Source organism: Cyrtonyx montezumae, unplaced genomic scaffold (genome assembly GCF_038088225.1).
Source record: "Cyrtonyx montezumae isolate F1298 unplaced genomic scaffold, pur_monq_1.0 scaffold_16, whole genome shotgun sequence".
NCBI lineage: Eukaryota > Metazoa > Chordata > Aves > Galliformes > Odontophoridae > Cyrtonyx > Cyrtonyx montezumae.
This window is the reverse complement of record NW_027071892.1, coordinates 1,936,335-1,949,879: the sequence shown is the minus strand read 5'-3', so window position 1 is coordinate 1,949,879 and position 13,545 is coordinate 1,936,335. Positions and strand designations below refer to the sequence as shown.

Sequence of the window (13,545 nt, the reverse complement as noted above, 5' to 3'; positions counted from 1 at the left end):
TCCACCACACTAAAATCTTCCAGTTGCTGTGTCTTTCAGAAAGGTTTCTAATAAGAAGTTAGACTCAGTTTTGAAACATGCAAAAGCAGCCTGGTTCCGAGATGCTCAGTGCTCACAGGTGCTATTACAACACGGGCAGCTTCTTCCCACTTCTGAAGGAAAGAAATCATTATAGTAGTGGAACTAACCATAATGTTCTGTTTTAGAAAAGAACCTTAATTACAATCATTATAACGATAGCATGTGGTGAAACAAACATAACTAAGTTTCAAATCAAATGATGAAGTCAGGAAACAGATCCTAAGCAGCGTCTGGTTTGAGATCTCAAATCCTAACAGGCATGGGATGGATAAGCAACCTCCCTGTTAGCAGTGCCCTCCAAGGGCTGCCGATGCACAGCAGGTTGGCACACATACCCCAGACACGATTCTCATCTTGTTGCAGTGCACTATCTGACATCTGAACATTCCCTGAGCCCATGGCAGAACTGAGGACCAAAACCCAAGAGCAGATCATTAGCAGAAGGATTGCTGCCAGCAGCAGCTGACAACGCTAGAGGCAGGCAAAGCAGGTGCCACCGTTCAGGGCACCTCCACAGTGCAGCTGGGACAGGTGGGCACTGCACAGCCATGAGCATCTCGTAGCTTTATTGGTAGCGTTTTGACAGAAGATGCTGGGTGAGGGAAAGCTCAGAAACCATTTCAGTGCCGCTGGATTTGCACACCTGCCATGATTGTTATAATCCATATGAAACAATGCATTCCCTCAGCTGCGCAGCCAAATTTTAACAAGGGTGCAGCGAGGTAGCCACGGCTGCATGGCAGCACCCAGAGCTCATGCTGGGACACTGTACCCCAAGGGCAGTATTCATTAACAGTGCAGAAAATGGAAAGCTCATCCACTGGGAGACATTGCAGGGAAGCCTTTAGGAGTACAAAGCTTTAGAGACTACAACTTCTCATTGATGTCCGCAGTTCAGTTCATGTTTAGGATGGTTAAGCATCTTATAGGTACTGGCACAGACTTCACTGAATTGTGCTGCCTGCATGTCAGCCTTGCTTGTAGATGTACGTACGAGCAGGTACAATACCTGCACATATTCCCATTTAAAAGTAATCTAAAACACAGCATCAGCATGATTCCACAGAGAACTACTAGAGCCGCACAGTAAGGACAAATGAAATGGGCACAGAGTGCCAGAGGTAGGTGGGAACTCCATCCACAGGGAAGAGTGAGACCGAGCACCTTTTGTGCATACCCAGTGCTCTCAGTGTGGGAGATGAAACAGGAGACTCAATACTGATCAACTTTTTAATGCAAGCCAGCAGCCATGCGTTTCGGCTGAAATCCTGACACCGCCTTGGAAAACAGATTTTATATTTGCAGCTTTTCTCCCTCAGATTTTATCTCCTCTGCTTTTCTGACAGCACTGTGAATTTCACCTTCAGCTCCCAGAAATTCATTCCCAAATGGTCGGTTAATTGAGTGACACATGCAAGTCTTATTTCTGCACTGTTCCAAATGCAGTTGCAAGATATACTGTGCACTGGAACAGACAAGATAAAAATGGAGGCAATTTCAGTTACACAAACATAAAACTCCTCCAGCCAATTCAAGCTACTAAGGACAGCTCTGTTAGATTGCCTTAACACACGAGTGAGCAATTTTGATTTCCCAAATGGAAATCTTAGAAGCCAAGATTCAGCAGTGTTACATTATCAAACTGAGAAAACCCCTGAAATCAAATATGGTGATGTAATAGTGACAATATTAGCATCCAGTGGGAACACAATATTATCATCCTGAGGCAGGAAAAATACAATCTGTTTCATGTTCTAGAGGCCCCTACCTAGAAGTAAATAATAATTATCTGTATTGGGAACATCCTGCATTCAGCTACCGAGCATTGATACCATACAGATTTCTGCCAGTTTCATCACACAGCTCTCACTGGGTTCTTCAGTCTCAAATGTTCTTACACTGGTATAGAAAGTTGAGTGACCACAGTTCCTATGTACGTATGAAGCTACCTTCAGAAAGGTAAGGAAATCTGTACACTAATTCAAAAGCACACCAAATAACCATCTGTGTTTCTTGGCAGCTGCACTTACATTTCAGATCGTAACACTAACCATAATGATCTCTCCATTATAAACCAAGATGTCCAACCCACTGTTACAGAGTTTCTGCTATAATTCAGCACTTATTATTCTCACCATCATATTAAAAGATTTAAAGGTCATTCATGACACAGAGAAATGAAGGCTCTCTTTAATCACAGCGGAATGCGTTTTTCGCAGAGGGAAGAGGTTTCAAATGTTCATTACAGACATTTCAGTCTTAAGTAACCATTGCATCCTTGCTGCTTCTTTTCCCCCAAGTTACAAAACTACTTTGTATTCAGATGGATAGAGAGAGAGCTTGAAGGGCTATTCAAAAGTCATCTATAAGTAAGTATAATCTCTAGGGAACGAGAAAACCTAAAGAGTACATGTAACAGGAAATAAGTTGCAATTAACATCATGTGGGATGTGTGCAATGCAAACTGCGTGCTGGAAAACCAGTGACTGACTTCCCACACAAACTCCCTTCCACGCAGCACGTGCTCCTCAGCATCAGCAAGAGCTTCTCACAGACCCTCAGGCCGAGCATTCATCCACAGCAGAACGCTTTGCCCCGGGAAGTGCCACACACCTGCTGCTTCCAAAGCAGCACCCATCACCCCACAGGATCAAACCTACCTGCTGTGCCAGTAGATACATCTTTAACTGTTGCAGTGTTAAAAAGCAAATGAGCTGCATACATGAGTCACTTCTATTTGTCATCCCACAATCTCACAATAGATTATGTAAAGAAATGTTTTCCAACAAGGCCATTTATCATTACCTCCAGGGTTCTGACAATGCTCTGTGGATTCTCATGGGCTACAGTAGGAAGTTAGAAGTATCTGTTGGTAAAGAATTAATTTAACAAAGACACTGAATAAAGGCTAGTCTATTTAACTTACAGACCCTAGTGGATCACAAAAGTCCAGACTAACATAAATGTCTCGTTATAACTACTGTCCTCAAATACATTCAATCCTATAATTTGCTGGTACTCTGCCATGCTCATAAATAATACCTGCTTATAATTTCATATTTTATACCTAAAATTATTTGATTCAAGTGTTTTGTTGTTTCTACAGACATACGTTGTATTTGCTAACAGAATTTTCTTAAGGTGATCAGCATTAGATTTTGTAGAGTGTAATTAGGATCACTACAGTGGAAAGAAAATTGAGTTTCAGGTATGAACCCCAAAACATCCCAGAATATTTGGTGAGTGGTCAATGAGGACTCTGCTCTGTATATCCTTTTCTTTCTTAAAATAAAGAGATAATTAGAGGTAACCTTTTTGAGCTGCTTGCAGTGATTATTCACAATAGAAACTAACACATTAAAGTGCACTAGAGTAGCAAAAGCTTTGAATAATCTTCCTACCTTATCCGCCATTATCATGGAGGCCCCACCATGAATTCCAAGAATTGGAATAGAAGTCTGAGATGAAATAAAATCCAAAATCTGAGCTACTGCCTCCTGATCAGTGTCGTCTCCAAAAACCACTCCATGGATCTTGGTACCTGACATCAAGTCACAAACGTGCGTTATGATGCTTTTAGGGTCAGTCTGGTTCACCAGAAGGGTCACTACATTGACATCAACAGTCAGATCTGCTGACATCTCCCTGGTCCAGAGAGATCTGATATCTCTCTCTGTGATATCCTTGGTCCTTCCCAGAATGACTGCAATGTTCAGGACAGGATAATTCTTCTCTGCTCCACAAACAAGATCCAAAGGTGCAAGAAGAGCTTGGAGTACCAGGAGAGCACAGCCAATTTTCCTCATCTTTGCCAGCTTTATCCCCTGTAAAAGCGATCACATTGTACGAGAAAAGCAACAGACAAGAAGCAAGTATGTACCGTATATCTCCAGTGAAGGTTCTAAACTGAAAACTTCTGGACACCAGACCGAGTTTAGCAGCTTTTTATAACACATTCTTCATCTAGTTCTGTTTCAAGTCTCTTACATCCCTTCAAACGCTTCAGTTGGCAACGACAGATAGAACTGCAACTGGCCTCCCACAAGCAAGGCAGCAACAAAAAGAAAAAAAAAGCAGGGCAACTTCAGGAGAAACAGCCATTAAGATGCTTCCTGGGCAGTTAACAAAATTAAAATGACTGAAACAGTCAAAGAAAGGTGTCATCTTCCTTCTCTTTAACCTTGCCTTCCTAAAGCAGGTGAGGAACAGAAGTCTGTTTTCCTTTGGTGTGAACGTCTATTTAAAATTCAGTCGCAGTCTGGTAGGAAGAGGTGTGTTAGCTTAAAATGAGAGAAGCGAGGCAGAGGTCTGCTGGAAGCCCCAGTCCACGTACTCCGTACATCATGCAGCATCCCAGAAACATGCTGGCTTATTTCTGAAGATCTCTCCTCGGCAGCTGCTGCTCATGCACAGTCTACCGCATCTCTGGAACAGGTTCAGCAGCACAGTATTCTATCTTAATTCTTCTCCCTTCTCTTACACGGCATTTACTTGAGTATCTCAGAACTGCTGATCTCAGACACAAAGTTGTCACTGGTGTTGAAGGGGAGGGTGTTCCAGAAACGAGCATCACTGCATTGGTTTACTTCAGATCTTCACTGAATCTCTGTACGGGGCTGAATATAAAGAGAGATGAGCCAGAGAAGTGATCTAAACTATCTGAGGGAGGAAAGGGAGCTCTGACTCCGCAAGATCTCCCCGTTCCTGTGCCCCGGGGGATTTCCACCCCCACGACTGACTCTGCTAACTGCAAGAGGGGAGTCCCTGTGCCACACTGAGCCAACCTTGCTGCAAAGCGTCATGCAGAAAGCACCAGCAGGGCTGGCCAATCAGGGGTGGCAATTCTCAGATCTCCCCTCTCATCATGCCAACCGTATCTCCAGCATCAATCAGAATCATCCACTGCTGAAGCACGCACCAAAACAAGGGCATGCTATATCATCACCTCCCTTCAGGGCAGACGGGGAGACGAGCTTGAGAGACTGTTTAACTGAAAACCTTCCCCAGCGCGCTTCTTAAGTCATAGCACTGCGGGCCACGTCCCCACCGCAGCAGCACAAAAGACGAGCGGGCACAGACACAGCGCGGCCGCTCACACCCCCTGCGCAACCCGGGGATTCGAACCCGCGGCCCCGAGACCCCCGCCCGCCCGCGCCCAGAGCGCCCCGCTCCCCGCAAAACCGCGCCGAGCGCGCGCGGCGGCACGATGGCGCCCCCTCGCGGCCGCGCGGCGCCGTCCCACGTACCCAGCGCGTCAGGAGACGGAGCGGCGGCGGCAGCCGCGGGTGCCGGTGGGGACGGTGCTGGCGGGGCCGCGGCCGCGGGCATGTCGCGCCCGTCGGTGCCGGGGCTCACAGACGGCCTCCACGCCTCCGGCCGCACGCGTGATCGCCGCCGCAGATTGCGAGGCCCATCGCATCCCGGGAGGGCAGCTAGGCGGCCAGCGAGACGGGCGCAGGGGGGCTGCAGACAGGGAGGGAAAGGGGGGCCGGGGAGGGGAAGAGGAGAGGAGAAAAGCCGTCAGTCGGACTGGATGTTTTACGGGGAAAAAATCAAACGTAATCTCACGTGGCATGAGAACCGAAGGAGCGCGACTGGAAGCGATTCCGAGTGACTAGACTCGAAAGTTTCCCCCCGCCCGCCTGCGTTTGGGAGCAGATCTGAGCTGTCCGTAGCGGAGATGCCCCCGGAGCCCGACCCGCAGCCCCCGCCCTGAGCCCGCACGGTCAGGAGAGGGGGGTTCGTGCCACGCACAGAGCGGCGGGGAGATGCTCCGGACCTTGTAATGCACCGATTCGTTCCCGGTTTAGCATAATAAACCCGGGGGGGGGGCGGGGAGGGGGGGGAATACACACAAGCTTGACTTGCTTCGATTTTCCATTCGGTGTTCCCCATAAATGCTTACGGGGTCACTTCTGGAAGAGATCCCAGAACCCCAAGGCTCGCGCCGCCGCTCAGCACCGCGCCCCGACCCCCGCACTCACCGCGTTCGCTCTCCACATCGCTCCGGGCTCGCGCTCCTCCGGCTCATCTCAGCGGGTTCCTCTGCAAACAACGGAGAGGGAAATAGGTCCTCTAATGCCGGGATTTCATCCCGCAACTTGCTCCCACCGCAGTACGTGCAAGCCTGGCAGCTCTTTATCGCCTTAAATCCCGCAGGATCAAGTTTTAGCAGACCCATCACAACTGGGATTTGCTCTTTACTTTTAGCAGGAGGCGTTTCAACATCTTCATAGCTTTTTCCTTTTTGGTTTTGTTTTTTTTTTTGTTCCCCTGCTGTTCGAAGAGCAGTTGCAACGCTGCTGCGGCAGCTCCCGGGCCGATGCTCCCGGTCCTCCTCAGCCGCCGGGACCGTGAGCCACCGCCGGGAGCCACTTGGCGGCCGCTGCCGGCCCCCTCCGCCCGGAATCTCACGGGCGCCTCGTCAAAGCGAGACAAATCGCGGCTACTTTGAAGGCTCCCCCAGCCCGTTCTGCCTCTCCGAACACCAGCGAATGAGTCAGAGCCAGGCGGTCGGGGGAGGTGTCACACCGGGAGCGGTGGAAGCGCCAGCGCTGGGGCAGAAGAGATGGAAACTTGAGCGCTCGTCCCACGTTAACAGCCCCAGCGAGATGCTGGCAGCGCGGGAAACCCCCGAGCGTTCTCCTTTCCCTCGATGCAGGAGCCGCCCGAGTGAAATCCCCGCCGTGGGCTCAGGGGAGCGAACGCAGAGCGGCAGTCTCTGCGCAAAAAGCGGCCCGAAGAGCCCCAGACCGCAGCCGGGTCTCACACGGGGCTCTGCAGCTGCCGGCTCCGTCGGGGCTCCGCACAGCCCTCCAGCCGCCGTGCCCACGGCAACCCCGCCCCGCACTGCGCTGCCCCCCTCCTCCTGCTGCACCTACCCCATGGCTCTGCGGCTTCCTCCGTTCCAGCTGCCACAACTTATTTGCTTCTGCCGGAATAGTACACCAGCTCGCTACCACACAGGTGACGTCTTCTCGCATTCGCTCCTTTACGGCGATGCTTATTTCTGACCTGAGAGCGAGGCCGGTCTGCACCGGGACAGACTCCTTCCAGTAGGACCTGCGGCAGAAGATATCTTCGGGTTCGAACAGGCTGATGCCAGCCTGCCTCTCCCCGAGGGCACACAAAACACAGAACTCAGTCCCCAAGACACTTAAGCACACATCAGTTTTACTGCTCCTGACAGTCTGTTTGTAAGAGTCCCCAGCAGATCTATGCATTTTCTTTTTCGAGAAACCCTGTCTCCTGACTTATTTAGTGACCACTTCCTCAGACATCACATTAGTCTTTCTAAGCAAAGCAATTAAGCAGCTACAACTGTTCCAGTTTTTAAAGTTTGATGTTTAAGTGCATCTTTGCATATCGCTCTGATGCACGCTTTACTCCTGTAGTGACTCCAGCAGTCCTGCTGCAGTTACTGGGGGTGAGGCCACATCTCCTGCCTGGGGTGACAGTCATTTCCACATCGCCGTTCTACAGGTTTGTCATAGCAGTAGCAAAACAGGGATTCGAGACCTTAAATATCCTTGAATGCAAGTTAAACCCACCATGGGGAACTGTGGCTCTATTTGAAATACTAAAAAATGGTGTGGTGTCTTTAGAATATACTTAATAAATAATACACTGTGCATAATTGATGGGCTAAGTTTGGTGATTTAGAGACCAACAAAAGCAATAGTCACATTTTCTAACCTTACCAAAGCTGTGTGACTTTCACGAGCCAAAACTTAAATATACTTCAGCATCTTCTCAAATGTTTTCCTCAACCATTCTTATAAAAATCTCTATGACCCAATAACGGAAGTACCAAGTAAAAACTTAGACCAAATTAAGTGTCTTATGTCACCCTTGCAACCTGTGTGTAAAAAGGGAACACTTACTCTAAAAACAGTATGACAAACACTGACATCCCTGCACGTCAGAGATTACAGGTGCAGAGTTGAGAGGAAAAGGCAGAAGGATGGGTGCCTAAGCAACTGCAGCTGTCCAACATCACTTCTTGAAGATGGGGATCCTGCACTCCTGAGGATGCTTCCCAGGTGGGGTTTCCCTACCCTCCTACCCACTATATACACCCATATATAATGGTCCATCTTTTTCTCCGCAGCAAAATTGCACTAGAAATAGGTTTCCCATTTCCTTAAAGTAACCTTTTTCGAATACTCTTGTCTACAAAAACAAGCAGCTAAGTTCTCTGACACAATAAATACTTCCAAAGGAAATAAGGGGCGGAGGAGTCCCCCTATCCCAAGGGGCTTTTTTCCTTTAATGACATTGAGTTCATTACCTTCACACAATTTGCTTTTTTCTTGACCATCTGCAATGCTTACCTCAGAGATCAACTAAAAGTCAAATTTAAGCCCTAGATTCAGGAAAACTCTATTTTCCTCTCTCTTTTCAATAGGAGAGCTTTAAACTAACTGATTTAATTCATCCCTTTAAAAACACGGTGAATGCCCTGACACTCAAGCTCAGGCAGGATGGGGCTCCAAGCAATATGACTGAGCTGTAGGTGTCCCTGTTTGCTGCAGGGGATTTGAACCAGACGACCTTTTAGGGTCCCTTCCAACTCAAGGAATTCTACAATCCCATCTAAAAGAGATTCGTTCTCCTGTAATGACACTAAAGTCAGACAAAAATACTTCAACGCTTTAAATATCAAACTATTGCCATTCTATTATCAGAAGTTACTTATTTGCAAAAGTTGAAGCCACGATTCAAGATTTCTCTAAAGCAAACTGCAGACCATTTTAGTCATTCTCACTGCTGGGAAGCACCGCTGCATCAGCCTCCATCTCATGGAACAAGACTGGAAGGAGAGACAGCTGGAACTGGTTAAGGAGTGAGACTGCCTTTGAATTTATTCCAGTTTTAAAAACAGCTCTATTTCCATCAACAATTCTTTTTGCATTTCAGAAAGATCACTGTAACTAATGAGAGTATATTTACCTGTGTCTTATGTGTCACAAATACCTCAAGTTCCTCCACACTGAGAAAGCTTCCACAGCAAGCAAGAATAGACATGGATGTGACATTTCACAGTACACACAGGATCAAGTCTGAAATGAAATCATGCAACTCATTAAAGCCTTCGTACATAGCAAATAAGCAACAGAAAATTTACTTTTGGGTGGGCTGCGAAGTTACAAACGTACAGTTCACTTAGTACAAGTAAAAATCGGGAAAAAAATCAATTTCTTTCAAATTTACTAGAACATTTGGTTACAGATGGCCCTCTTATTGAAAACTGGCTTAGCTCCTCATTTGGCAGTGTCCTTTCTTGTACAATTTACCAAGTCATGCATGAAATGATGGCCTTGAGCTACTCTCAGTTCTGCAAAGGACATGAGATGCCTGCCACAGAAAAACTGCAGCAGCCTCACTGAGAGGACCTGGGGGTACAGCATCCATCTCCTGCAAACAGCCCAGGACAGGACAGCTGTTACTGCCCACACATTTCCCCCTTCCCCACACCCTGCCCCCAAACCATCATTTATCTGACTTTCCCTAAGAATGTGGCCAGTTGTTCCATGCTCCCCAGGGCTGCGTCTTTGCCTCTTCCATCATTATTTTCCCCCCATCAAATCACTCTTCAGCTTTATTTCCAACCTCTGTTATGCAAATCCCAAGAGAAATACTGTTTCTCTGACAAATCACTGAATTAGTCAGATCTCACTTTAAGGGTCAAACCAGAATTCCATTGTGAGCTCCATGCTTTTTAATTAAAAAAAAAAATCTGTTGAAAAAAAATTCGTCCTGTTAACAGATCTGTGTCACAGCAACACAGTTCTATGAAGGCTGTCAGAAGCAATCCCATCATACATCCAGCTGCCTGCACCAGGACTGGACCCTGCAGATCTGAATGGGCTGTAAATGCCCAGCTCAATGGCCCTTCTCTTCCTCCCCAGCAGAAATTATGAAATACCCATATATTTCTAATAAAACCTTCTTGGAAGTACCTGAGAAAGCACCTCACCCTTGTGTGCCCAACACAACTTGTTCATCCGCATCCAGGAGCCAGCAGAAAGTTGTCATTGGCTGTTTAGGGCCAAAATCATCTTCACTGAGTGCAGTAGAAACAACAAGCCTTTGTCAATCAGATTTGATTTTAAACACTATTTTAAGCCTTCTTTTCCCTCGCATCCTGAATCACACATTACCCTCTTGCCCATCTATTTCTAGACAGCACAGTGGGTCTGATCCCATGGAGTTCACAGCTCGTATCAGTCTGCCTATAGGACACTCAGATACTGCAAGTATATCAAGAAATGGTTCTGCTTTTGCCTCACGTGGAGCATTCTGTGTCTCCATGTTTGAGACAGTCTACATTTATACAGACAGATTGTTCACCCAAAAAAAGCTCTTAGATGTAGCTGATGCATATTTTTAGAACTTCTACTAAAAACCTGAAACAAGTTGGAGATTACGGCCTCGTTGAAAGATTAGAATGACAATCATATAGGTCCAAAGCCCAGTCCGTGGATAAACACGCATGCTTTATGCGTTCAAAGGGCTGGACAGACTGATGAGGTTTGAAAATATTTATCAGAAGAATACTATGTGAATCCTGAAGATAGACGAGCTCTATAGTCTGATCGATGTTAGTATTACCTGCACACCAAGCTTTGGTAGAATATTCTGAAGTTATTTCATTCCAAATTTGGTTTGACACATAGAAAAGACTGCTTCGGACAGACACCAGACAGCAGTGACCTCTCACACTCAATTCCTCAGCAGCTCCTGCTGCCAGAGCTGCACTGAGGGGGAAGCACTGCGCTGCCTACACTGCAGCTGCTCCCCAGGGCTTCACTAAGCACATTTCTGCTTAGGGAGCTGAGACTTTGCTAAATCCAGAAAATCAAATTTAGTAAAGGTCGATGTTAGCTCCTCAACACACAGTTACCTCAGCTCTAGCTGGAAGATATTTTTAAGACAAGTAGTATTTTGCTCCTCAGATCCAACTCATTTCTCAATTGTAAGCACTGGCTCTATTAAAACTAGGTGCTAAAGACTTATGAGACATCTGAGCCAGTAGGAATAGATCCAAGATAGAAAAATCCCTCTTGGTCTTAAATTACAGTTCCACATGATGAGTCAGAGCCTTCTGTTACCAATTTCTGCTATACATTCAATGGTTTTTGTTCACATACCGAAATGCTCGAGGCATTTGATTGCTGGTTTCCTTCAAAGTGCAGTGGTCACGTTTCTCTCAGGTTCTGCATTGACTTGGCTCTGCTCCTGCCCAAGTCCACCCATTCCTTCCTATCTTCAGAGGGGAAGCCTCTTCTTTTCCCTGCCTGGGGAGGATTGAGGCCACAGTGCTCTCTACATAAGCTGTGATTATTAGGTCTCATTAGTTTCATGCTATTACATTTTCAAACCTTGCACAGGTTAATCTCACTGATGGGAACAAAGAGCAAGACAAAGGGGTTTAAAATTAACATTAAAACACACTCAGCTACCTAAAATTCTACAGGCTAGCCTACCCAGATAACCCCATTTCTAGTAACTGATACTGAAATCAATCACTGCTATAGCTCTGGAGGCTCCAGCTCAGAAAAGTAAATGCTGTTTCCCCTTCCTCTGAATTGCTGGCTGTCTGACAACAGCTCCTAAGCCTGAGAGAACTGGCTTCTGCCTCCCAGGCAGGGGAAGTCAGGCCAGAAGGAAGCAGGGAGGATTCAAAGAATCTCTCAGTTTTGCTGGGCGTGAAGGAACTGTCTGCTCACCTAGTGCAAGACAATTCTTACAGCAGTAACCCTTTCTAGACGTGGCTCCATAGTGGTTTGAGTCACTTGTAATACTGTCAGAAGTTATTGGCTTTGAAAAGGCCTTTTCCCAGAAAAGTTACTGTTGAGAATCATGTTATTTCCTCCTCTCTTGCCCTATGGGGAAAAAAGAAAATACTGCTGTGTGGATTTTACAAAGAGAAGTCAAGGACTGTGTACAGGCTCGTTTCTAGCTTTCATTCATTGCTACTTCTAAACCTCAAAGGTCACACTGCTGCTATAATCATGGCTTCTGGCTCCACAGGTGTCACACAATCAATTCTATGCTGTTTGGAAAACAAAGTTGAGTTCAGAAGCTGAGATTCTGGAGAATCCTGTGTTTGGGAGGAAAATGCTGTTTGCTTGCAGTACCACTGCAACACAGTCCCCCCCAGCAGGTTCAGTGTTCAATGCACCGTTCTGTTCACACAGTGATGTGAATCACTTGCAGTAAGATTTTCATCTTGTTGCTTTAATATCAGAACATAAACACCTATGTGTATTGAAATACCAAACACAATGAAGTGAATGTTCTCTACTGAAATGTATCGTGATAGCTGTTCAGAAATTCAGAAAATGAAAGCAAAGCACAGCAACTTTTCAAATACAGAGCTTTCTGTGATTCCCTGGAATGACATGATCACAACCTCCTTATAACAGCTTATACAGATACTTGTAATCCTTGTTGACTGCTGACATTCTTTAAATTGAGCTCAGCTATTATTTGATGCAGCACCTGCTAAGTAACAGCACTGATATCTCTCTCTCTTAAACCATCCTCATACACAAGATAGACTCATGTATATGTTCAGGTAATACATTCAAACTGTAAATATCCTCAGATTTGTTTTTATCAGCTCATCTACTTACCTTCAACACAAACACATATAGGGTTAGTGATTTCTCTAAGTGACAATTATACATGTGAAGTCATTAGTTAAATATAAACTTCTGAATATTTTTCAATCTACTGAACAAAAATGGCCCCAGACCCAATTTCTAGAACTAATAAATAATTGCTAATTTTTATGAGTCAATTAACTGGAATCTCTCTTGGCAGACAGCTCTATGCTGACAGCTTTCACACAACTATTTATGTTCCTACCAGTTCTTTCTACAGCAGATTCCAAAATAACTGTGATATATGTAGGAACAAGAATATTTTTTGTTAAGCCTGCCAGATCTTATCTTTCACCTGAAAAAAAAAAAATCTGACAGATTTCTTGCTGTCTTAGCGTTAGCCAGAAACCCAAAATGCTGCAAGATGGCAATGAAGAAGACAAAGCTTTATATTAAGGTTTTTTGCTGATGGGGAGCTATGCACTGCTCCAAAGTGTTGAGCGCAGGACAGGACGTCTACCTGCACTTACCTTGCACAGTGATTGCAACTTCCAGCCTTACATACGTGACTATATTCTCATATCAAAATTTACAGAATGTGATTATTTGCAGGAAAAATAGCACATGGTTACACATTATCCCAAGCAGTTCCTTAATGTAATGCAATTATATTCTTTAAGAATTTTTAAAACAGATTTCATTTACATTCTCCTATGCAAGTACTAGAGCAATAGCTGTTTGATCTCAGTGATCTCACTGTGAGAGATTTCACAGTCCCAAGTTCTTCTTGACATCATGTTTGAAGAAATTTAAATACCGCCTTTTTTTGACCTTTCATCTTCTCTGGTTATTA

At 45.7% G+C, this 13,545-nt stretch overlaps 1 protein-coding gene across 1 annotated transcript in view; it reads right to left on the bottom strand.

The window, feature by feature from the left end:
• The window catches only part of GRIN2A (glutamate ionotropic receptor NMDA type subunit 2A), a 161,848-nt gene extending 155,530 nt beyond the window's left edge, over positions 1 to 6,318 (bottom strand). Inside the window, exons 1-2 of the mRNA XM_065732312.1 lie at positions 6,066 to 6,318; positions 3,483 to 3,905 (exon numbers count right to left, since the gene is read on the bottom strand). Coding sequence (XP_065588384.1) covers positions 3,483 to 3,905; positions 6,066 to 6,083 — 441 coding nt within the window. The 5' untranslated portion in view covers positions 6,084 to 6,318. The remainder of the gene's footprint in view (positions 1 to 3,482; positions 3,906 to 6,065) is intronic.
• Between the last annotated feature and the right edge of the window lie 7,227 nt (positions 6,319 to 13,545).